At 52.3% G+C, this 24672-nt stretch overlaps 2 protein-coding genes across 5 annotated transcripts in view; one reads left to right on the forward strand and one right to left on the reverse strand.

The window, feature by feature from the left end:
- LOC142469133 (sodium/nucleoside cotransporter 1-like) overlaps positions 1 to 13138 on the forward strand; it is a 135367-nt gene extending 122229 nt beyond the window's left edge. For 3 of the 4 annotated variants that reach the window (XM_075576067.1, XM_075576066.1, XM_075576069.1), the window contains 3 exons: positions 6835 to 6933; positions 7536 to 7650; positions 10170 to 13138. In XM_075576067.1, coding sequence (XP_075432182.1) covers positions 6835 to 6933; positions 7536 to 7650; positions 10170 to 10290 — 335 coding nt within the window. In that variant the 3' untranslated portion in view covers positions 10291 to 13138. The remainder of the gene's footprint in view (positions 1 to 6834; positions 6934 to 7535; positions 7651 to 10169) is intronic. The other variant, XM_075576068.1, reaches the window with a different exon arrangement.
- Positions 13139 to 16058: 2920 nt separating this feature from the next.
- Positions 16059 to 24672, reverse strand: part of ALPK3 (alpha kinase 3) — an 81208-nt gene continuing 72594 nt past the window's right edge. Inside the window, exons 13-15 of the mRNA XM_075576070.1 lie at positions 24151 to 24368; positions 23979 to 24027; positions 16059 to 23564 (exon numbers count right to left, since the gene is read on the reverse strand). Of these exons, the coding sequence (XP_075432185.1) occupies positions 23216 to 23564; positions 23979 to 24027; positions 24151 to 24368 (616 nt within the window). The 3' untranslated portion in view covers positions 16059 to 23215. The remainder of the gene's footprint in view (positions 23565 to 23978; positions 24028 to 24150; positions 24369 to 24672) is intronic.

Below are 24672 nucleotides of genomic sequence, written 5' to 3' on the forward strand. Positions count from 1 at the left end.
TATAATGCCGGAGGGCCGGGGTATAAACGCTGGAGGGCCGGAGTATAAATGCTGGAGGGCCGGGGTATAACGCGGGAGGGCCGGGGTATAACGCGGGAGGGCCGGGGTATAACGCGGGAGGGCCGGGGTATAACGCGGGAGGGCCGGGGTATAACGCGGGCGGGCCGGGGTATAACGCGGGCGGGCCGGGGTATAACGCGGGCGGGCCGGGGTATAACGCGGGCGGGCCGGGGTATAACGCGGGCGTGCCGGGGTATAACGCGGGCGTGCCGGGGTATAACGCGGGCGTGCCGGGGTATAATGTGGGCGTGCCGGGATATAACGCCGGAGGGCCGGGGTATAACACCGGAGGACCGGGGTATAACGCGGGAGGGCCGGGGTATAACGCGGGCGGGCTGGGGTATAACGCGGGAGGGCTATGGTATAACGCGGACGGGCTTGGGTATAACGCGGGCGGGCCGGGGAATAACGCGGGCGGGCCGGGTATAAACGCGGGAGGGCCGGGGTATAACGCGGCCGGTCCGGTCTGAACCCGTTGGCGCCTCCGCAAAGCATCCTAGTTACTAACTGAGTAACTCAGGGATTCTCAACTCCAGTCCTCAAGACCCAACAAGCAGGTCAGGTTCTCAGGATTTCCCTGCTTCAGCACAGGTGGCTCAATCTGTCTCTGCTTCAGCACAGGTGGCTCTGTCTTCGCCACTGTTTGAGCCACCTGTGCTGAAGCAGTGATACCCCTAATACCTGACCTGTTGGTGGCCCTTGGGACTGGAGTTGGCCGCCCCTGTGTTAGAGGGTCACAGTTGTGACTGTCCGGCAGAGCGTGGTTTCTCTCTGCAGGTAACATGATGCAGTAATGGGGATATTTGAGCACTCACCGTGGGGCCGGAGGAGGGTACCTGCGGTCGCTCCTGTGTGGGGCCGGAGGAGGGTACCTGCGGTCGCTCCTGTGTGGGGCCGGAGGAGGGTACCTGCGGTCGCTCCTGTGTGGGGCTCGGAGGAGGGTACCTGCGGTCGCTCCTGTGTGGGGCTCGGAGGAGGGTACCTGCGGTCGCTCCTGTGTGGGGCCGGAGGAGGGTACCTGCGGTCGCTCCTGTGTGGGGCTCGGAGGAGGGTACCTGCGGTCGCTCCTGTGTGGGGCCGGAGGAGGGTACCTGCGGTCGCTCCTGTGTGGGGCTCGGAGGAGGGTACCTGCGGTCGCTCCTGTGTGGGGCCCGGAGGAGGGTACCTGCGGTCGCTCCTGTGTGGGGCTCGGAGGAGGGTACCTGCGGTCGCTCCTGTGTGGGGTCGGAAGAGGGTACCTGCGGTCGCTCCTGTGTGGGGCCCGGAGGAGGGTACCTGCGGTCGCTCCTGTGTGGGGCCCGGAGGAGGGTACCTGCGGTCGCTCCTGTGTGGGGCTCGGAGGAGGGTACCTGCGGTCGCTCCTGTGTGGGGCTCGGAGGAGGGTACCTGCGGTCGCTCCTGTGTGGGGCTCGGAGGAGGGTACCTGCGGTCGCTCCTGTGTGGGGCCGGAGGAGGGTACCTGCGGTCGCTCCTGTGTGGGGCTCGGAGGAGGGTACCTGCGGTCGCTCCTGTGTGGTGCTCGGAGGAGGGTACCTGCGGTCGCTCCTGTGTGGTGCTCGGAGGAGGGTACCTGCGGTCGCTCCTGTGTGGGGCCCGGAGGAGGGTACCTGCGGTCGCTCCTGTGTGGGGCCCGGAGGAGGGTACCTGCGGTCGCTCCTGTGTGGGGCCGGAGGAGGGTACCTGCGGTCGCTCCTGTGTGGGGCTCGGAGGAGGGTACCTGCGGTCGCTCCTGTGTGGGGCTCGGAGGAGGGTACCTGCGGTCGCTCCTGTGTGGGGCTCGGAGGAGGGTACCTGCGGTCGCTCCTGTGTGGGGTCGGAGGAGGGTACCTGCGGTCGCTCCTGTGTGGGGCTCGGAGGAGGGTACCTGCGGTCGCTCCTGTGTGGGGCTCGGAGGAGGGTACCTGCGGTCGCTCCTGTGTGGGGCTCGGAGGAGGGTACCTGCGGTCGCTCCTGTGTGGGGCCGGAGGAGGGTACCTGCGGTCGCTCCTGTGTGGGGCTCGGAGGAGGGTACCTGCGGTCGCTCCTGTGTGGGGCTCGGAGGAGGGTACCTGCGGTCGCTCCTGTGTGGGGCTCGGAGGAGGGTACCTGCGGTCGCTCCTGTGTGGGGCCGGAGGAGGGTACCTGCGGTCGCTCCGGTGTGGGGCTCGGAGGAGGGTACCTGCGGTCGCTCCTGTGTGGGGCTCGGAGGAGGGTACCTGCGGTCGCTCCTGTGTGGGGCCGGAGGAGGGTACCTGCGGTCGCTCCTGTGTGGGGCCGGAGGAGGGTACCTGCGGTCGCTCCTGTGTGGGGCCGGAGGAGGGTACCTGCGGTCGCTCCGGTGTGGGGCTCGGAGGAGGGTACCTGCGGTCGCTCCTGTGTGGGGCCGGAGGAGGGTACCTGCGGTCGCTCCTGTGTGGGGCCGGAGGAGGGTACCTGCGGTCGCTCCTGTGTGGGGCTCGGAGGAGGGTACCTGCGGTCGCTCCTGTGTGGGGCTCGGAGGAGGGTACCTGCGGTCGCTCCTGTGTGGGGCCGGAGGAGGGTACCTGCGGTCGCTCCTGTGTGGGGCCGGAGGAGGGTACCTGCGGTCGCTCCTGTGTGGGGCTCGGAGGAGGGTACCTGCGGTCGCTCCTGTGTGGGGCTCGGAGGAGGGTACCTGCGGTCGCTCCTGTGTGGGGCCGGAGGAGGGTACCTGCGGTCGCTCCTGTGTGGGGCCGGAGGAGGGTACCTGCGGTCGCTCCTGTGTGGGGCCGGAGGAGGATACCTGCGGTCGCTCCTGTGTGGGGCTCGGAGGAGGGTACCTGCGGTCGCTCCTGTGTGGGGCCGGAGGAGGGTACCTGCGGTCGCTCCTGTGTGGGGCCGGAGGAGGATACCTGCGGTCGCTCCTGTGTGGGGCTCGGAGGAGGGTACCTGCGGTCACTCCTGTGTGGGGCCGGAGGAGGGTACCTGCGGTCGCTCCTGTGTGGGGCCGGAGGAGGGTACCTGCGGTCGCTCCTGTGTGGGGCTCGGAGGAGGGTACCTGCGGTCGCTCCTGTGTGGGGCTCGGAGGAGGGTACCTGCGGTCGCTCCTGTGTGGGGCCGGAGGAGGGTACCTGCGGTCGCTCCTGTGTGGGGCCGGAGGAGGGTACCTGCGGTCGCTCCTGTGTGGGGCTCGGAGGAGGGTACCTGCGGTCGCTCCTGTGTGGGGCCGGAGGAGGGTACCTGCGGTCGCTCCTGTGTGGGGCCGGAGGAGGGTACCTGCGGTCGCTCCTGTGTGGGGCCGGAGGAGGGTACCTGCGGTCGCTCCTGTGTGGGGCCGGAGGAGGGTACCTGCAGTCGCTCCTGTGTGGGGCCGGAGGAGGGTACCTGCGGTCGCTCCTGTGTGGGGCCGGAGGAGGGTACCTGCGGTCGCTCCTGTGTGGGGCTCGGAGGAGGGTACCTGCGGTCGCTCCTGTGTGGGGCTCGGAGGAGGGTACCTGCGGTCGCTCCTGTGTGGGGCTCGGAGGAGGGTACCTGCGGTCGCTCCTGTGTGGGGCCGGAGGAGGGTACCTGCGGTCACTCCTGTGTGGGGCCGGAGGAGGGTACCTGCGGTCGCTCCTGTGTGGGGCCGGAGGAGGGTACCTGCGGTCGCTCCTGTGTGGGGCTCGGAGGAGGGTACCTGCGGTCGCTCCTGTGGGTCTCGGAGGAGGGTACCTGCGGTCGCTCCTGTGTGGGGCTCGGAGGAGGGTACCTGCGGTCGCTCCTGTGTGGGGCTCGGAGGAGGGTACCTGCGGTCGCTCCTGTGTGGGGCTCGGAGGAGGGTACCTGCGGTCGCTCCTGTGTGGGGCCGGAGGAGGGTACCTGCGGTCGCTCCTGTGTGGGGCTCGGAGGAGGGTACCTGCGGTCGCTCCTGTGTGGGGCTCGGAGGAGGGTACCTGCGGTCGCTCCTGTGTGGGGCTCGGAGGAGGGTACCTGCGGTCGCTCCTGTGTGGGGCCGGAGGAGGGTACCTGCGGTCGCTCCTGTGTGGGGCCGGAGGAGGGTACCTGCGGTCGCTCCTGTGTGGGGCCGGAGGAGGGTACCTGCGGTCGCTCCTGTGTGGGGCCGGAGGAGGGTACCTGCGGTCGCTCCTGTGTGGGGCCGGAGGAGGGTACCTACGGTCGCTCCTGTGTGGGGCCGGAGGAGGGTACCTGCGGTCGCTCCTGTGTGGGGCCGGAGGAGGGTACCTGCAGTCGCTCCTGTGTGGGGCCGGAGGAGGGTACCTGCGGTCGCTCCGGTGTGGGGCTCGGAGGAGGGTACCTGCGGTCGCTCCTGTGTGGGGCTCGGAGGAGGGTACCTGCGGTCGCTCCTGTGTGGGGCCGGAGGAGGGTACCTGCGGTCGCTCCTGTGTGGGGCTCGGAGGAGGGTACCTGCGGTCGCTCCTGTGTGGGGCTCGGAGGAGGGTACCTGCGGTCGCTCCTGTGTGGGGCCGGAGGAGGGTACCTGCGGTCGCTCCGGTGTGGGGCTCGGAGGAGGGTACCTGCGGTCGCTCCTGTGTGGGGCTCGGAGGAGGGTACCTGCGGTCGCTCCTGTGTGGGGCCGGAGGAGGGTACCTGCGGTCGCTCCTGTGTGGGGCCGGAGGAGGGTACCTGCGGTCGCTCCTGTGTGGGGCCGGAGGAGGGTACCTGCGGTCGCTCCTGTGTGGGGCCGGAGGAGGGTACCTGCGGTCGCTCCTGTGTGGGGCCGGAGGAGGGTACCTGCGGTCGCTCCTGTGTGGGGCCGGAGGAGGGTACCTGCGGTCGCTCCTGTGTGGGGCCGGAGGAGGGTACCTGCGGTCGCTCCTGTGTGGGGCCGGAGGAGGGTACCTGCGGTCGCTCCTGTGTGGGGTCGGAAGAGGGTACCTGCGGTCGCTCCTGTGTGGGGCCGGAGGAGGGTACCTGCGGTCACTCCGGTGTGGGGCCGGAGGAGGGTACCTGCGGTCGCTCCTGTGTGGGGCTCGGAGGAGGGTACCTGCGGTCGCTCCTGTGTGGGGCCGGAGGAGGGTACCTGCGGTCGCTCCTGTGTGGGGCTCGGAGGAGGGTACCTGCGGTCGCTCCTGTGTGGGGCCGGAGGAGGGTACCTGCGGTCGCTCCTGTGTGGGGCCGGAGGAGGGTACCTGCGGTCGCTCCTGTGTGGGGCTCGGAGGAGGGTACCTGCGGTCGCTCCTGTGTGGGGCCGGAGGAGGGTACCTGCGGTCGCTCCTGTGTGGGGCTCGGAGGAGGGTACCTGCGGTCGCTCCTGTGTGGGGCTCGGAGGAGGGTACCTGCGGTCGCTCCTGTGTGGGGCCGGAGGAGGGTACCTGCGGTCGCTCCTGTGTGGGGCTCGGAGGAGGGTACCTGCGGTCGCTCCTGTGTGGGGCCGGAGGAGGGTACCTGCGGTCGCTCCTGTGTGGGGCCGGAGGAGGGTACCTGCGGTCGCTCCTGTGTGGGGCTCGGAGGAGGGTACCTGCGGTCGCTCCTGTGTGGGGCCGGAGGAGGGTACCTGCGGTCGCTCCTGTGTGGGGCTCGGAGGAGGGTACCTGCGGTCGCTCCTGTGTGGGGCCGGAGGAGGGTACCTGCGGTCGCTCCTGTGTGGGGCCGGAGGAGGGTACCTGCGGTCGCTCCTGTGTGGGGCTCGGAGGAGGGTACCTGCGGTCGCTCCTGTGTGGGGCTCGGAGGAGGGTACCTGCGGTCGCTCCTGTGTGGGGCCGGAGGAGGGTACCTGCGGTCACTCCTGTGTGGGGCCGGAGGAGGGTACCTGCGGTCACTCCTGTGTGGGGCCGGAGGAGGGTACCTGCGGTCGCTCCTGTGTGGGGCTCGGAGGAGGGTACCTGCGGTCGCTCCTGTGTGGGGCCGGAGGAGGGTACCTGCGGTCGCTCCTGTGTGGGGCTCGGAGGAGGGTACCTGCGGTCGCTCCTGTGTGGGGCTCGGAGGAGGGTACCTGCGGTCGCTCGTGTGTGGGGCTCGGAGGAGGGTACCTGCGGTCGCTCCTGTGTGGGGCTCGGAGGAGGGTACCTGCGGTCGCTCCTGTGTGGGGCCGGAGGAGGGTACCTGCGGTCGCTCCTGTGTGGGGCCGGAGGAGGGTACCTGCGGTCGCTCCTGTGTGGGGCCGGAGGAGGGTACCTGCGGTCGCTCCTGTGTGGGGCTCGGAGGAGGGTACCTGCGGTCGCTCCTGTGTGGGGCTCGGAGGAGGGTACCTGCGGTCGCTCCTGTGTGGGGCCGGAGGAGGGTACCTGCGGTCGCTCCTGTGTGGGGCCGGAGGAGGGTACCTGCGGTCGCTCCTGTGTGGGGCCGGAGGAGGGTACCTGCGGTCGCTCCTGTGTGGGGCCGGAGGAGGGTACCAGCGGTCGCTCCTGTGTGGGGCTCGGAGGAGGGTACCTGCGGTCGCTCCTGTGTGGGGTCGGAGGAGGGTACCTGCGGTCGCTCCTGTGTGGGGCTCGGAGGAGGGTACCTGCGGTCGCTCCTGTGTGGGGCTCGGAGGAGGGTACCTGCGGTCGCTCCTGTGTGGGGCTCGGAGGAGGGTACCTGCGGTCGCTCCTGTGTGGGGCTCGGAGGAGGGTACCTGCGGTCGCTCCTGTGTGGGGCTCGGAGGAGGGTACCTGCGGTCGCTCCTGTGTGGGGCTCGGAGGAGGGTACCTGCGGTCGCTCCTGTGTGGGGCTCGGAGGAGGGTACCTGCGGTCGCTCCTGTGTGGGGCTCGGAGGAGGGTACCTGCGGTCGCTCCTGTGTGGGGCTCGGAGGAGGGTACCTGCGGTCGCTCCTGTGTGGGGCTCGGAGGAGGGTACCTGCGGTCGCTCCGGTCTCTGTACGCGGCATGTTCACCGGCGCTGCTTATTTTCTGTTCCAGCCTCCATGGCCCCTGAGCGCAAAGGGGACTTCGCCAAAGTGGTGCTGCGGGCTCTGATGACGGGAGTGTGCGTCTCGTTCGTCAATGCTTGTGTCGCGGGTACGTACTACGGGCGTGTTTCCTAAGCCGCCTTCTGCCGTAAGACACTGTATTTTCCCAGCGTCAGAAGGATAGCACCGCTTAGTAAACATGACGGGCTTGTGTGTTTTGCTGCTGCTCTGTGACGGTGAGAGACAGACTTTTCCATCCGTACTCCCCGATTCCGGCATCAGACCGGTCGTTCATCACAGCACCGTATGAATTCTGCAGGAGAGCTGCAACGTGCGTCCCAACCAGGGGGGGCGTGTTCACAGTGGGGGAGCGCTGTGTTGGGGGGGGGGGGTATTGGGGCTGGAACAGCACGCCGATTATCAGCTGAAATTATCAAAGGGCTACAATCCTTTTACATTCCCCCTGTATTTTATTTTGGGGCTGTGGACCACAGGAAGTGTAAGGATATAAATATTTGATTACTATATAGTACATTTCAGATTGCCGCATGTCCGGTGTGAGCCAGGCTTCCCTGGTGTGACATTCTGCTCCTGTAACACATGTTCTGCTCCTGTAACACATCATGTATATACCTCTAGTAGTGCAAAGAGGCCTCCCCCCCACCCCCCCACCAGACGTGGTCATATTAAAATAAGAATCTTTTCTCCCAGGCATTTTGTATAACCCCCGTGAGCTGGTGAACTGCATAACCTTCCTCAACACCACAGAAGCTTTCAACAGCACAACGTATAACCTGTATACCTGCTGTGCCGAGCTGCATGGGAGGTACGTCTCACCGCTGTTTGTACCGTGCGGCGTGTGAAGCTTTGCACATAGTAACCAAAGCGCTCAGCCATGCGGCACGTTACCTGTAAGTGATCGGATGTGGGACAGAGGTACACGATTGGACACATCTCATTATAATCTGTGGCTCGTGTAGCTCCTCCCTACTCTTACTGTGGCACCATATACCCTTTCCCTATAACTCCATATAACCTTTCCCTATAACTCCATATAACCTTTCCCTATAACTCCATATAACCTTTCCCTATAACTCCATATAACCTTTCCCTATAACTCCATATAACCTTTCCCTATAACTCCATATAACCTTTCCCTATAACTCCATATAACCTTTCCCTATAACTCCATATAGCCATTCCCTATAACTCCATATAACCTTTCCCTATAACTCCATATAACCTTTCCCTATAACTCCATATAACCTTTCCCTATAACTCCATATACAGTACCCTTCCCCTATAACTCCATATACCCTTTCCCTATAACTCCATATACCCTTTCCCTATAACTCCATATAGCCTTTCCCTATAACTCCATATAACCTTTCCCTATAACTCCATATACCCTTTCCCTATAACTCCATATAGCCTTTCCCTATAACTCCATATAACCTTTCCCTATAACTCCATATACCCTTTCCCTATAACTCCATATACCCTTTCCCTATAACTCCATATACCCTTTCCCTATAACTCCATATACCCTTTCCCTATAACTCCATATAGCCTTTCCCTATAACTCCATATAACCTTTCCCTATAACTCCATATACCCTTTCCCTATAACTCCATATACCCTTTCCCTATAACTCCATATACCCTTTCCCTATAACTCCATATAACCTTTCCCTATAACTCCATATACCCTTTCCCTATAACTCCATATATCCTTCCCCTATAACTCCATATAACCTTTCCCTATAACTCCATATACCCTTTCCCTATAACTCCATATAACCTTTCCCTATAACTCCATATAACCTTTCCCTATAACTCCATATACCCTTTCCCTATAACTCCATATACCCTTTCCCTATAACTCCATATACCCTTTCCCTATAACTCCATATAACCTTTCCCTATAACTCCATATACCCTTTCCCTATAACTCCATATATCCTTCCCCTATAACTCCATATAACCTTTCCCTATAACTCCATATACCCTTTCCCTATAACTCCATATAACCTTTCCCTATAACTCCATATAACCTTTCCCTATAACTCCATATACCCTTTCCCTATAACTCCATATACCCTTTCCCTATAACACCATATAACCTTTCCCTATAACTCCATATACCCTTTCCCTATAACTCCATATAACCTTTCCCTAAAACTCCATATAACCTTTCCCTAAAACTCCATATAACCATTCCCTAAAACTCCATATAACCTTTCCCTAAAACTCCATATAACCTTTCCCTATAACTCCATATACCCTTTCCCTATAACTGCATATAACCTTTCCCTATAACTCCATATAACCTTTCCCTATAACTCCATATAGCCATTCCCTATAACTCCATATAACCTTTCCCTATAACTCCATATAACCTTTCCCTATAACTCCATATAACCTTTCCCTATAACTCCATATACAGTACCCTTCCCCTATAACTCCATATACCCTTCCCCTATAACTCCATATACCCTTTCCCTATAACTCCATATAGCCTTTCCCTATAACTCCATATAACCTTTCCCTATAACTCCATATACCCTTTCCCTATAACTCCATATACCCTTTCCCTATAACTCCATATACCCTTTCCCTATAACTCCATATAACCTTTCCCTATAACTCCATATACCCTTTCCCTATAACTCCATATATCCTTCCCCTATAACTCCATATAACCTTTCCCTATAACTCCATATACCCTTTCCCTATAACTCCATATAACCTTTCCCTATAACTCCATATAACCTTTCCCTATAACTCCATATAACCTTTCCCTATAACTCCATATACCCTTTCCCTATAACTCCATATACCCTTTCCCTATAACACCATATAACCTTTCCCTATAACTCCATATAACCTTTCCCTATAACTCCATATAACCATTCCTGATTGCTCCCCCAATTTCTCCATATAGGTCCCCCAGTTTCTCCATATAGCTTCCCCTATTGCCCCATGTAACCACTCCCTATAACTGCTCCTATTCCACCTCCTATTGCCCCATATAACTGGTCCCTATAACTCCTCCTATTTATTACATAGACATTGTAGCCCACCGCTCTGAGATTAGCGGCCCCCCCTCCCGAGGAGAAGCCTAATCAAGAATAGAAAGAGTGCCCAAAACATCCTGTGCAAAGAGTAAACATGGCACATTTTCAGTCACAGGCGAATGAGATCTCAATATAAAGGTTTTGGGACCAGACATGACAGATTCTAGTTCTGTAACTCGTTCCATATTCAATAATCCTGTCTGACGAGCCCCCTCCCCAAATGTTGTACAGTGAACGCTAGACCACATGTTTTTTTATTTCTGATGCAGCATTTTGAACCTCAATGGGACGCTTTCATTTGGAGGTGAATGGGAAAATGTGACCTATGCGGATTTCTGCGCCAGAAGCTGCTGCGGGTTTTATAATCACACAAACTGCGCTGCTTGGTAAGCGGCGACTTTCTGTCCTAGAAGTGTATAAACTGTGTCATGTGCCTTCATGAATTAAACCAACAACAAAGCATCACAAGAAGACAGCATCAAGAATTCAGGACAACTGTATACCGCCTCTGGAGTATCCCTACTAATAACTTACACAGTGACCCCAATAATGGGATGACGTGTTAGAAACTCAGAGTATCTGTGCGCCCTTCTGTACAATGCAGCTGCTTCTGTTTGGAGATAGCTTACACTCAACAAGCAGGGCGTCGATGTTCCATTGGAGGAGATCACTAACCAAAGCAAAGTCCTTCATCACAGGTGGATTTCTCTGCTGGTGTTGGAAGGGTTTTGCAAAGACCACATTCAGCAGCACCTATTGCAAATCTCCCTGTGCCTCGGTTTACTTGCCTGTAATTATGGGAGTAACAAACATACAATTGCTTGCTCCTTTTTGACCCTCGTGTCTGGTGTGATTGGTACTTCTAAGTGGCATGCAGACCATAGAAACAGGAACAGCCCTCACCAAAATAACTAATGACCTCCATGCTGCCAGGGGTCATTACACTCTGCTCAGATTGCTCGACCTCTCTGCAGCATTTGACACCGTGGACCCCCCTCTTCTCCTTCACATTCTCCATAGTCTTGGTATCCGCAGCAGAGCTCTATCCTGGATCTCCTCTTAGGCCGCGTCCAGGCTGAGATCTTGCTAGCGAATGATCAAAACAATGAAAGTAAATTGTAGGGTCCATGCTGCGTGCACGTGAGCGTGAGGAGGCGCGATGCTTGCACAGACATATTTTTGTATTTGTTGCGCTTGCCCTGGTCATGTGTTTTGTTCCACCAATGAGGGTGAACCGCTCACGTGACGTCACGCAAGCACGCCCCCCTACGTGCGCAACTAGCTTGCCAGGAATCGTCCGGGCAAGATGAGCCCCTGACGTCACGGCGCGAGCGCGCTCTCACCCTGGACGAGGCCTTACCTCTCCCATCGTACTTTCAGTGTCTCTTCTGCTAACACCTCCTCCTCCTCTATCGATCTCTCTGTGGGGGTACCCAGGACTCTGTCCTGGGACCTCTTCTCTTTTCTCTTTACACACTTTCTCTAGGTGACCTAATCACATCCCTTGGGTTTAAATATCACCTCTATGCTGACGACACAAATGTACTTTTCAACCCCTGACCTTACACCTGCTGTACAGACCAAAGTTTCTGAATGTCTCTCTGCGTTATCATCCTGGCTGGCCCTCCGCCGACTTAAACTTAACATGTCCAAGACCGAGCTCCTTATACTTCCTCCCAAACCTGGCCCCACTACCTCCTTCCACATTACTGTTGGCAGCACTGTCATACACCCAGTATCACAGGCACGCTGCCTAGGGGTCACATTCAGGTTGCAACCTTCTACTGAAGGCCAACCAGGAGAACGTTAAAAAGAAATTTCCCTTGCTTGGTGCGACGGTGTCTCCCGGCATCCTGCCGCAACTCCCCGTCCAACTGCAGCGAACATGGCTGCGCGGCGTTAAATGACACCGTGTTGCCATGACAATGGGCCACTACGTGACATCACAATGCTACGTGACATCACGTTGCCACGGCGACGTAACACCGCATCATGAAGTCACGTAGCGTCCCGCTTCCATTTGACGCTGTGCCACCATGTTCACTACAGTTGGAGGGGGAATTGCAGGAGAATACTGGAGAATGCCGGAGACCCCGCCGCCACCTGGAGATTGACAGGCTAAACCCGTAGCCCGGAGGTAAGTGCCCGAAACCTGGAGTCTCCGGGTCAAACCCGGAGAGGTGGCAACCCTGGTCACATTTGACACCTCCCTCAGATTCTTTCACATTCACAATGTAGCTAAAACCTGTCGATTTTTCCTCCACAATATTGCAAAGATGCCCTTTGCTGCTAAAACTCTGACTCAGACCCTCATTCCCTCTCGATTACTGTAACCTCCTGCTGTCCGGCCTTCCTGCCTCTCACCTGTCTCCCCTACAATCTATCCTTAACGCTGCTGCTAGAATCACTTCACTCTTTCCTAAATCTGTCTCAGTGTCTCTCCTGCTGAAATCCCTCTCCTGGCTTCCGATCAAATCCTGTATTACTTCCAAAATTCTCCTCTCATTTAATGCTGCCCCTCCTTACATGTCAGCCCTAATCTCACTATACACCCCTCTGCCCCTTACACCTCACCCTAATTAATATCTCACTATACCCTCCTCTGCCCCTCCTTACATCTCACCCTTATATCTCACTATACCCTCCTTTGCCCCTCCTTACATCTCACCCTAATATCTCACTATATACTCCTCTGCCCCTCTTTACATATCACCCTAATATCCCCGCAACAGGTCAGGTTGTCAGGATATCCCTGCTTCAGCACAGGTGGTGCAGTCGAAGACTGCGCCACTTGAGCTGAAGCAGGAATATCCTGAGAACCTGACCTGTTGTGGGGCTTGAGGACTGGGGTTGAGAACCCTGCCATACACAGCTCCCCTCTGGACTTTGCCGGACACGCGCCCGTAGCGGTGTATACACCAGAATTGTGAGGCTCCTATCCAAGGATATCATAATTACTGCATATCGCCAATCTCGTGTCAATGTTATCCATCCTGCCCATCCTGCCCATCCTGCCCATCCTGTCCATCCTGCCCATTCTGCCCATCCTGCCCATCCTGTCCATCCTGCCACGTTAAGATCCCTCCTCGGCGGGGAGACGATTCTCTTTCTTACCCAATCTCTGGACTTGAAGAAGTTAATGGGAATGTGCAGATCAATAAATAAATTATTTTAAATGTTTAACAAGGGGGAGGGGTTCTGTCCGTGCAAACACAAATAAAATCTAATATATTCCTAATATTGGTGGGTGTTTTATTTGCATTATAAGCCCAGGACACCACTAAAGATGAGTGGGTTCCTTAGGAAGATGAATCTGTCTGCATTGCAATGTTCTGTACAGCACGTACAGAGCGAGCCCCGCTCCGGTGCGCTCCAATGGTGGAGCCACGACTCCTCACCGCGGCTGTGGTATGTTCTCCCGGGGAATCATTACATGCCCGGCCCGTCCGCAGAACGTGGACCTGCCCGCTTCATCCAGCTGAACTCTGCCTCCGTATAACGGGAACCGGCTAAGGACTCCTTATCCTTCACCAACGTTCAGGATATTCTGGACTGTTGTTTGCCGAATCATTTGGCAATATAAGGGTAGTCATTTCATAGATTCCCCGTTAGTAGGTTTTGGTTATTGGTTCAGCTTATCATACTCGCCCACTCTGGCTATACTTTGCAGAGGTTACATTTTATCATCAGTTTTCTTACCTTTGTGCTATGTTATGTCAGGGGATGATTCAGCGTAGTGCTAACACTTGTTGACCGGCCGGTCGAGGTAGGGAAAGGGCTAATCTTGGGCCTAAACCCCTCAAGCATTTTCTATCCATACTTACTGACCTGCTTGAGTTTAGTATTCATGTGTTTAGCAATGTTTTCCATATTTGTTCAGCTGGAAGCATACTGAATTTACAACAGGCGTGTTGTGTTACTTTGATTCCCAGAGACTGTTTTAATTGTGTGTTCCTAGACGTTGTTTAATACATTTGTACACGTTATATACTTGAGTACTTTAGACGTATATATGTCAGTGAAAACGGCTTTCTTAGGAAGTTTCAATCATCCTTAAAGTAACTGTTTTACTTATATATGTACCTTGTCTTGTAAACTATGAATATGACAAATGATGTAGATAAATACTGCACAAATCTGTTTCTCTTTTCCTAAGTGAGGGTCCTTTAGTGAAATTCTTTGTCCGACGCATTTTAAGCTTGCAGACCCCGCCGACGTATCCCAGCTTCTGCAAGTCCCAGCACTGCACCCGCAGAAAGCTCTAATCATTTCTGTGGGTTCAGTAGTGTTAGGACTTGCAGAAGCGGGGATACGTCGGCGGGGTTTGCAAGCTTAAAATGCGTCGGACAAAGAATTTCACTAAAGGACCCTCACTTAGGAAAAGAGAAACAGATACATACAGTATTTATCTACATCCGTTGTCATATTACTTGCGGTCACAATCTCAGTAGCGCATTTTTGACACAAATATATATACAGTATGTGGTGGGTTTGTGTTCCGAGCTTACAGGGGGCTGTGTGAGTCTGAACTATGAATGAAACGCTGGATCCTAGCGCAGCGGCTGTCTCTGTGCATCTGTTTAACGAGGGGCTCATCGCTATTATAACACAACTCTCCCCCAAATCAGGACACAGTACTAAATACTTGTATGTTGTTACTTTTATTGCATTCACAGCATACCAGGTGAATACAGTACATACAGTGACACCCGGTACGTGCATGTCTTTCCTTTATTTATAAAACAGAGGCAGGTAATGTACACTGTATAACAGTGCAGATTAAAGTGTGCACAACCACGTCACATTAAACACTACTGTAAGTGCCACTTCAAAACCACGAGAGGTAACACATACCAAATTCAGAGGTGCAGTTCCATTTAGAATCACATATTGGAGGTACGAGTGAAGGCCAGGGTGCCAGGTGACGCCTTAACCGCCGCTCTTACATTTTGTGTAATGATTTACATGTTAGTTCATCCATGCGCCAGACAGACCAGTCAGAAATCCCACAGAACATATGATACATTCATTGTTCCATAGGTGCTCGTACCTAACGGAAAGATAAATGCTGCAGCGATTCCAAGGGTTCCTCGGTCAGGGCTCCTTTATAAAGCAGTTCATAGAAAATGTACAAGGGGCCCCCTATTTAATGATTGAAACACTATTTCGCCAAAATAGAAAACTACTGAAAGATGTGATATATATATATATATATTATATACACCATCCTAAATATCTCACTATGCACCATCCCGACACTTGCGTTCCTCTCAAGGATGTCTTCTCTCTAACCCTTTTGTGTCTAAAGCCCTCTCCCACCTAAAACCTCTCTCACTGACTGCCCCGCACCTCTGGAATGCCCTTCCCCTCAATATCCGACTAGCACCCTCTCTATCCACCTTTAGGACCATTCTTCAAACACATCTCTGTAACGAAGCATATGAGTAGCTCCGTGGCTGATACTATAACCTCATACATCGACCGTGCCCCCGGCAGACACACTTACCAGAACAGCCTCCTACTGTCTCTGTACCTTCTCCCCACTTACCACTTAGATTCTAAACTCTTCAGGGCAGGGACTCCTTTTCCTAATATTTTATGTCTGAAGCGCTAATTCCCATTCTGTGTTATAATATTGTCACGTGTATTGTACTGCGCTACGCACCTGGATGGCGATATTCTGTATAAGGATATATATACATATATATTTAGATTGGTTTTGTTTGACTAAGTGAGACTGCACCATTTAACAAATCACAAAAGTAGCATCAGAGAAATTCACACTGAGAAATATGGCTTAAGTCCTTCAGCATTGACATATACAAAACGCACTTCCCTCACTGCCACCCCCACACAGTTGCAGGGATTATTGTTATCTCATAATTGCGAGTATGTGTGATTTAACGATCACCTAATGAAGTCTAGGCCTCCTCTTTCAAAGCTTTGCGGAGGTCCCACCGCTCTCCCTCCTCCTCCATTGCCTACATTCACACTTTACTTGTGTTGCCATCGGGAGCAGCAACGTGTTTGATGCAGGAGTGAAGCCCATTCATGGGGAAAGACGAAGCAGAAGGAGGCGGGACCAGGGGTGGACTGTGACACAGGAAAGAAAATATACCGCCAGAAGAAAATAGAGAATCAAGAGGCGAACTCCAATAATCATAATAACAAATAAAACTAATTTATTTTCATTAGGGGTAAAAACAAACAGACGTAGGCACGGACACCTACGCGTTTCGCGTATCAGCGCTTTATCAAGGTCTTACCTCTGAGCACCAGAATCCTTCCGGGACAGTAGACTGAGACACAAACAGACTTGTGCAGGGGCGGCCACCGACAGGTCAGGTTATAAGGATATCCCTGCTTTTGCACAGGTGGCTCATGATGGAGCCACTTGTGCTGAAGCTGGGACTGACTGAGCCACCTGTGCTCTATCTGTGGCTCAATGACTGCAGCACCTGTGCTGAAGCAGGGATATCCTTAAAACCTGCCCTGCTGGTGGTCTTTGAGGACTGGAGTTGGCCGCCCCTGGGCTTGTAAGTCCATCCCATTAGTGCTACCATCAACAAATCGCTGGCACAGAATGAGAATGATTTCCATGAATTATCTCTAGTTACTGAAAGACTCTCCGCCGCAAAACTGTAGCCCGGCCCGTGCATAAAATCAGCTCCAGACTCATCAGCGGCGTTCCCATGAAAAGTCATTCTAGGTTATTTCTTGTAAAATTCTGGTGCTGTTCTTACTTTGTTTTCCCCCCCAGTTTGCAGCTGGGACACCGTGGCAGGAAACCCCCCAGCGATATCCCACATAGGATAGTATGTTTTTCATTGAAGACAAATGACTGAGGAATTACCGGAAATTCGAATGACAAGACAGGGACCAACGTGACCGACATTTACGTAATCATTTCAGTCTATCTGAAAGTACCCGACATCGCTCGGGAAGTCTAAGAAACCCCCAAATACGGAGATTTATAAATGGGGAGTTGAACTGTTTTGTTTCTTAAATTGAAATCCCTGACTAAAACCTCAACATCTCCACCCGTAGTAGTTTCATTGCCTCCGAGGTCCTAAAGAGTTCGATCGAGAACCTCTAATGCCGCGTGTTCGTGGGACATTGTCCCCTCGTCCCTGATCTCGCGCGCGCGGGGAGAACTGGGGCTGTCCCTGTATTTTTGCTAATGTTGCAAATTGGATTTTCAGAGAGACCCAGATTAAGTGGCATCTTAATGTGTGACGGGATCAGGTCATCTGTGATGTCATCAGTGAAGCTGGCCGCTTCTACTATAAGGTAAGTATTAGGGTAGGGGGTTAACCTTAGGGGTTTAGCGGTTAGGGTAGGGGGATAACTTTAGGGGATTAGCGGTTAGGGTAGGGGGATAACTTTAGGGGATTAGCGGTTAGGGTTGGGGGATAACTTTAGGGGTTTAGCGGTTAGGGTGTTAACCTTAGGGGTTTAGCGGTTAGGGTAGTAGGATAACTTTATGGGTTTAGCAGTTAGGGAGGGGGATAACTTTAGGGGATTAGCGGTTAGGGAGGGGGATAACTTTAGGGGTTTAGCGGTTAGGGTAGGGGGATAACTTTAGGGGTTTAGCAGTTAGGGTAGGGGGATAACTTTAGGGGTTTAGCAGTTAGGGTAGGGGATAACTTTAGGGGCTTTAGTGGTTAGGGCAGGGGGTTAACTTTAAGGGTTTTATTGGTTAAGGTAGGGGGATAACTTTAGGGTTTTTTGGTGGTTAGGGTAGACGGTTCACAAGGGGTTTTAGCAGTTAGGGTAGGGGATAACTTTAGGGGTTTTAGTGGTTAGGGTAGGGGAATAGCTTTAGGGATTTTAAGTGCTTATGGTAGGGGGATAACATTAGGGGGGTTAGCAGTTATGGTAGGGGGTTAATGTAAGGGTTTTTAGCAGTTAGGGTAAGGGGTAGCATTAGTATTAGGGGTTAAGATGAAGGGGTTTTAGGGTAAAGGCTAAGATTAGGGAGTTAACGAAGCGGCCGGCAGCTGAGAGTCCCTGCGGCGAGGTCACGTGCGGCTAAATACCGGCGGTGAAACAGCCGCCACCAAATGTCCTAGAAAACGCAGAAGAATGTTGCTTTTAATGAGCCCCGCAAATATTATTTCCTTTCCGTTTTCTCTGGATCTCGCACACAGAATGTGTGCAAAGCCGTGGCGGAAGTGTGGCGGCAACACGAGCGCCACGATTTACGTCATTACAAACCCGCGGTACCACTACTCCTCCTCACGCCAATTCCAACACTACTAGGATGATTTTAAAAAAGGTGCGTGACCCACTGCTGTGTCCCATCTCCCCAATGGCCGTTTCAATGCAGCGCAGATAGTAATGGGGTAATGGTACGTATACTACATATAATGGGGGGGGAAGGGAAATCCCAGTTATTATTAGGAGCTTTGTACTATACCATGATGGAGCTAGGGTTCCCAGGCGGCGTCTCCAAAAATACTGGACACAATGGTGAAAGGTGCGATGCACTCGAGACACACACCTCTCTCTGCTCCATGCTGTTTCCTCCTTTCCGTGGTCCCACCCACAGGCTCCTGACAACTCTCCCTGCTCAGGGAAATCCCGCGGCCCCCACAAAGCCGGTCAGGTCACTGTGTCCAGAGAGGTGTTACCGGTATACACATACATGTCCAGTATTACCTCTCATCTGTTACAGGACAGAGGGTCCAAATACAGGACAGTCCGGTGCAATGCTGGACACCTCGCAACCCTAGTCACGGAGCACGAACACAATCTTGTACAATCGTATGTAACACGTGATATATATAACATGCTTTGGTTATGCTAGGTGTCCCACAAAGGACACAGATGGAAGCCTTATCTTACACGCATTAAGGCAGCGCCCCGCGCCGATCGCCATGTTATTTACTTTAAAGAAGCATTCCACTGCAAAAGACCCCATTGTTTAAGAAGCAGGAGGTCTCTGGGACGGACCCGCGGCAATTTCAGCTCCGAGGACCCCAACATGCATATTCCAATGGTGATGCTGGCCAATAGGAAGCGCAGACTAAGGACGTTACGGCTTTCTATTGGCCCACAAGACATGGTACAGGGGGCATCTTCGGAGGTAAGTATCTTGGGAAGGGGGCATCTTCGGAGGTAAGTATCTTGGGAAGGGGGCATCTTCGGAGGTAAGTATCTTGGGAAGGGGGCATCTTCGGAGGTAAGTATCTTGGGAAGGGGCATCTTCGGAGGTAAGTATCTTGGGAAGGGGGCATCTTCAGAGGTAAGTATCTTGGGAAGGGGGCATCTTCGGAGGTAAGTATCTTGGGAAGGGGGCATCTTCGGAGGTAAGTATCTTGGGAAGGGGGCATCTTCAGAGGTAAGTATCTTGGGAAGGGGGCATCTTCGGAGGTAAGTATCTTGGGAAGGGGGCATCTTCGGAGGTAAGTATCTTGGGAAGGGGGCATCTTCGGAGGTAAGTATCTTGGGAAGGGGGCATCTTCGGAGGTAAGTATCTTGGGAAGGGGGCATCTTCGGAGGTAAGTATCATGGGAAGGGGGCATCTTCGAAGGTAAGTATCTTGGGAAGGGGGCATCTTCGGAGGTAAGTATCTTGGGAAGGGGGCATCTTCGGAGGTAAGTATCTTGGGAAGGGGGTCACCAAAACCGGAATTAATGGGGTTAATTGGGGTAAATAAAATTGGCCTAGGCGGAACCACACTTTAAATAATATTCTTGCTCTTTCCAAAACTGTTTTTTTTTTTAATTATCTTTTCATTCAGGAGATATAAGCGTGTGAAATATTAAGTGTCCGGGAGCTTAAAATGGAGCTCTCCCCGATGTAGGCGAAAGGTTACCGTTATAACCTCAGAAACGAGAGATTAAGAAAAACGTTTCAGGCAAAATACTAACATCATACGAGTTAAACGTATGCAGGAGCCCGGGGGGGATAGTGCGGCTTGAAGCCTTACTTCTTCAAATGATTACTCCATATCGAGCTCAAGGTGAACAACCAAAGCCAAGTACCTGGCACTAATACTACAGGATGCAGTACCTGCCACTAATACTACAGGATGCACAGTCCAAAGGTACCTTTCTAAATCAACGTCAAATCCTCCATTATTTATTTATTTAAACGACCCTTGTCCATGCCCTACAGAACCTGGGGAACAGTCATCTCCACTGAATTACACCGGATTTGGCAACGTATCGAGTCTAATCCCAGAAGCCTGAACATGGCACTGTGGCCCCGGCTTTACCAAGCCGCGATACAGAGCATCACGCCCGATCCGGTGTTAGCTGCCATTCATACCTCGCGCTTTAGGGTATCGCAGCCAGCGTGAGGCGTGGCGCCAGTACGGAGCAGATTAAAGCGTCTCTGTGTAAGTGAATACGTTTGATAGTGAGGTAGCGCTGGTTAACGCGTCGCGTTGCTGCGGGTGCGTTCTTGATCTGCAGTTATTGAAAACAATCGTTAGTGAGATAACACGTGTTATTTGCCCTTAATTTAACTTCCGTTAACAGGGTTAATAATATGTAGGTGGTCACCTCCAGTCCTCAAGGGCCAACAACAGGTCAGTAGATCCCTGCTTCAGCGCAAGTGGCGCAGTCGTTGACTGAACCACTGATTGAGCCACCTGTGCTGAAGTAGAGATCTCCTTAAAACCTGACCTATTGGTAGCCCTCGAGGGCTGGAGTTGGCCTCCCCTGGACTTGTTATGATATGTGGTTCTGTGAAATGAAGCAAAAGCGTCCCAAGTTGATACATTGAGACAAAGTGACATTTACTCTGGATGACGTATTTCGGGGCAGTTTTGAAGCAATACACCAAGTTACCGGAGTTTGGGAGCCCTCTCAATGTGCAAACACCGGATACTGGGTTTTGGTCATGGGAAGAAGTGCATGAACCTGGACACATTCTGGTTTTCCAAACGTCTGTCTCTTTCCCATAGCTATTGCTGATGTTTAGGATTTAGGAACCAACCTATCAATGTCTTGTCATATGTTTAATAACTTTTCATCTCTTTTAATATGCCTGGCGTGTTTATTAGAATCGGGGGGGGGTACTAGGATACTAATAATGGGGGCATTAGATACCAGGCACTTTATCTATTGCTGACGACATTGCAGATTGTGGCACTCCGTCTTGAAGGTCACTTTGCCTTCAGAGCTCCGAGCATATTGGTGCTGTATGATGGGGACCAGAACGGCTTTTCTCTCTGGTCCGCACCAATACAGCAGCTAACAGGCCCTCCAACTAAAATGTATTCTTTATTAATGCACCATGAGCTATATTAAAATGACACCCCAAAGGGGCCCTAGCAAGCAAAAAAGGTATCGGAACACTTACTGTCCTATATATTACTATCTAGACTTTCAGCGTACAGGCTTAACCTACCTCTTCAATTGGTACACGCCATATAGAACTATAACTACCAGATGTAAGGAACTCGTTTGTTGCTTTTCATACACACAAGTTTGTGTGTTATGCTGCGCATAAAATGGAGATACATTACTGCTAGGGGCACAGAAACAAACCATTTCCACATGTGCGCCAGGTAACTTGATACCTTTGGTGATGTCTACCTTGAAAGTTATATCCACATCAGAAATGACAAGAGCATGGTGGAGGGCCCGCCTGCCGGAAACCAGGGTTAGCAAAGCCGTACCTCGCGGTGTTCAGGAGTGGATTAGACATGTTGTTACATGGAAGAAAGGAAGAAGGGTGTAAGCAGAAGAATTAAGGGCCAGTTGCTGTGCAGTCACCCTATCCTGGCATCTTCTAATAGGGCTGTGTTGACCACATACTGCAAGAGTCCCTGACTGAACCAGCCTTACTCAGCTGTATAGCAGCCTTTTCCTTTAAGCCCCCAATAAACCATGGAATCCACCAAACGGACCTCAGCTCTATGTCTATCCCACCTAAGGTGCTATCAGGACATTCACCCCGAGCTTTACCAAAACAGATCCAGTGACAAGTCCATTAGTCAAAACTTGGTTTGGGTTCTAAACACTGGTTATCACCAAAACCACAATGACTTAAATGTCTGAGCATAGTTATCCCCCACAAGGGATTCGGCAGTGTTGAAGATATCTCTCCCAATCTTCAAAAATGTTGACATCCAATTCCATCCGTTTGTTTTCCATGTTTCCAACATGCTCTTGAATATCAAGGCTTTCATTCTCTTTCTACATGTGGTCTCCGTTATTCACAAAACGAAGAGCAACAATGCTTTGAAACTTGCGTGTAGCCATTTACGGATATATGGTTAACCTTTGTGCTACATTCACTGTGTAAGAGTAGAGAATATTTCATCAAACAGACGTCCTTTTGTGTCCTTTGAAAAACATATCGGTTACATACGAGTTAATCCATTTAGTTTTTTGTTGATATCTACAACAGAATGTGTCTCTAAGTTACAGGTGTTACATTAGCTAAAATCGAGTAGGTTCATGCAGCACCTTGTTTCTAGGATTGTTCAGAAACGTCTTGTTAAAGTAGGCTGACAAATGAGTTTTCGGTACGTGGTCAGAGACAAGAATGGCTTCCAGATCAGTTTTGTTTCCGTTTTTTTTGTCAATCTTGGGCAAGGTATCACCAACTAAAAGGTTGTTTGTACAGGGAGTGTGGAGACAACATGAGGCAGATGTCCTTATTTTGTAATATTTCATTGTTCAATGTAATGAAGGTGCATTCATCCTTACAGACAGGTTCTTCCTACTTTGGTCATAACGGTTGTTTTATTGAATAAGCCCCAAAAGTCTACATGAGCCACATCCCTTTACCTCTGAACCACATTCTCTGTGCTCTCAAATGATTTTCACGCTTGTCCTTACATGTGCAGCTGTTTGTCTACAGCAAAAGAAACGTCTAGTATATTCCAAGTAAAGAGTCCAGTACAAGGGCAGCCATCTCCAGTCCTCAAGGACCACCAATGGGTCAGGTTCTCAGGATATCCTTGCTTCAGCACAGGTGGCTGTCTTTGACAGAGCCACCTGTGCTGAAGCAGGGATATCCATAAAACCTGACTTGTTGGCGGTCATTGAGGATGGAAGTTGCCCACCCCTGGTCTAGCATATTGGGAAGTGTACTTCTTGCTATCGGTAAGAGTGAATGCACCTTTAATCTCTTCATCTGCTCCAAAACAAGTGTTAATCAGCACATCAGACCGTCAACAGCCTAACTGCTTCTCCTCCTAGTTCTCAGCGTCGTGTCTTATACAGCGAAGTTGGACGTCAGGACGTCTTCATATAATATATTTTCAGAGTTTGTTTTAGTAGAGTCATGATTTAAGTCCAGTCCGGAACCATCTACGTCATTTACACACAAAAAAATAACCTCCCATACGGCGTTATTGAGATTTTGCGAGCTTGGACACGTCGTTGCCTTTGTTTTTGGTGGTTGACTGTGCATCTCCCGTCTCTGTGGCTTTCCGTGTGGCTTTAGGGCTGACGCCACCTTTTCTGGCACTCTGCGGACTTGCCAGCCCTTTCTTCTGTAACTGGGGGCTGGACTGAGCTGATCCGGCTTTTCTTCCAATAGAAGGACTCTTTGAGCCTTTCGGTTTGGATGGTGGTTGAAGGCCTTCAGTGGCTTTTAGAGACTTCAGCCCCAGCATTTCACAATAACTGTTGCACTGGTGAACCAATGGGAATTCACAAAGTAGAGCAGGATAGCAGCTCTCTTTGAGGCCCTGATACCTGGAACAAAAACACAAAAATACCTGAAATATTGCTATCGAAACAACTTAATTCATTCTAAATTCAATCTTTCTAACACACAACAGAGAGAACAAAATGATAACCACAGTGGAACTGTGGATACTAGTTTTATTAGAAGCTGTTAACCAATTGAGGAAATATGGCTGCACTGATTCGCACGTCTCAGTGGCCCGAGCTGGGTTATTAAGCAGTGGCTGAAAAATTCACAACAGTGGCCAAAAATATTTTTTGACATCAATAAATTGTGAATTTCACAATTACAATAAGCGGTTAAGGGACGTGCGGCTTTTCAAAATCATTGTAAATGTTTATTTCCCTTTGATAATGTGGTGCAAATGATTTGCCCCTGGTTTCGGAGACTGTACTGCCCCACCCGCTAAAATGTCTACTTACCCTTTAGACTTTGTAGCAATTCCAATATTTGTTAGTTTCCACCCAACACCTGTAAAAACCACAGCATATTAGGACTCAAACAAACACACACAACTTGTGTTTCACCGACAAACCACTATGTCTAAGAATGCATCCAGTTCAGAACTCAACACTATTTGAAATATAGTCTCACCTTCTAGATTCGCCACCAGGAAATTCCCATTGGTCCACTGGTATACCCAGTGCTGAAAGGTGCAGCATTTTTGCTCAATCTCTGATGTGTTCTTCATGTGTAGTTTCCCTGCGCGGTCACTAATGCAGTACTTCTCGAATTGTCCCTGTAAATCCTCCTCAATTGTAGCGTAGGGGATATTGTTGGCCGGCCGATAGATTAAGTTCAGAGGTAGGATCCTGGGGGTGGGGGAAAACATTTTTGAGACAGGAAAACCAAAGAGTGCTACAAAAAAAGCATCTCACCATAAATGTTATCCCATTCACTTTTAGCTGTGAAATCTAAACAAGGATGGGGGAAGCAAGAACTCTGGGGATATCAATTGCATGAGCTTTAAATCGTGGTGGCTGAAGTGGGATATCATATCTTCTCCAGCACAGGAAAGTGGCTTCACAACATATTGAGTAAGGACCAGAGAGAGGAACCTCTGTTCTGTTGTGTTGGTGCGGGAGGTATAGAATGTGACAGGGACACAAGATATTG

This window comes from Ascaphus truei, chromosome 18 (assembly GCF_040206685.1).
Source record: "Ascaphus truei isolate aAscTru1 chromosome 18, aAscTru1.hap1, whole genome shotgun sequence".
NCBI classification, from domain to species: Eukaryota; Metazoa; Chordata; class Amphibia; order Anura; family Ascaphidae; genus Ascaphus; species Ascaphus truei.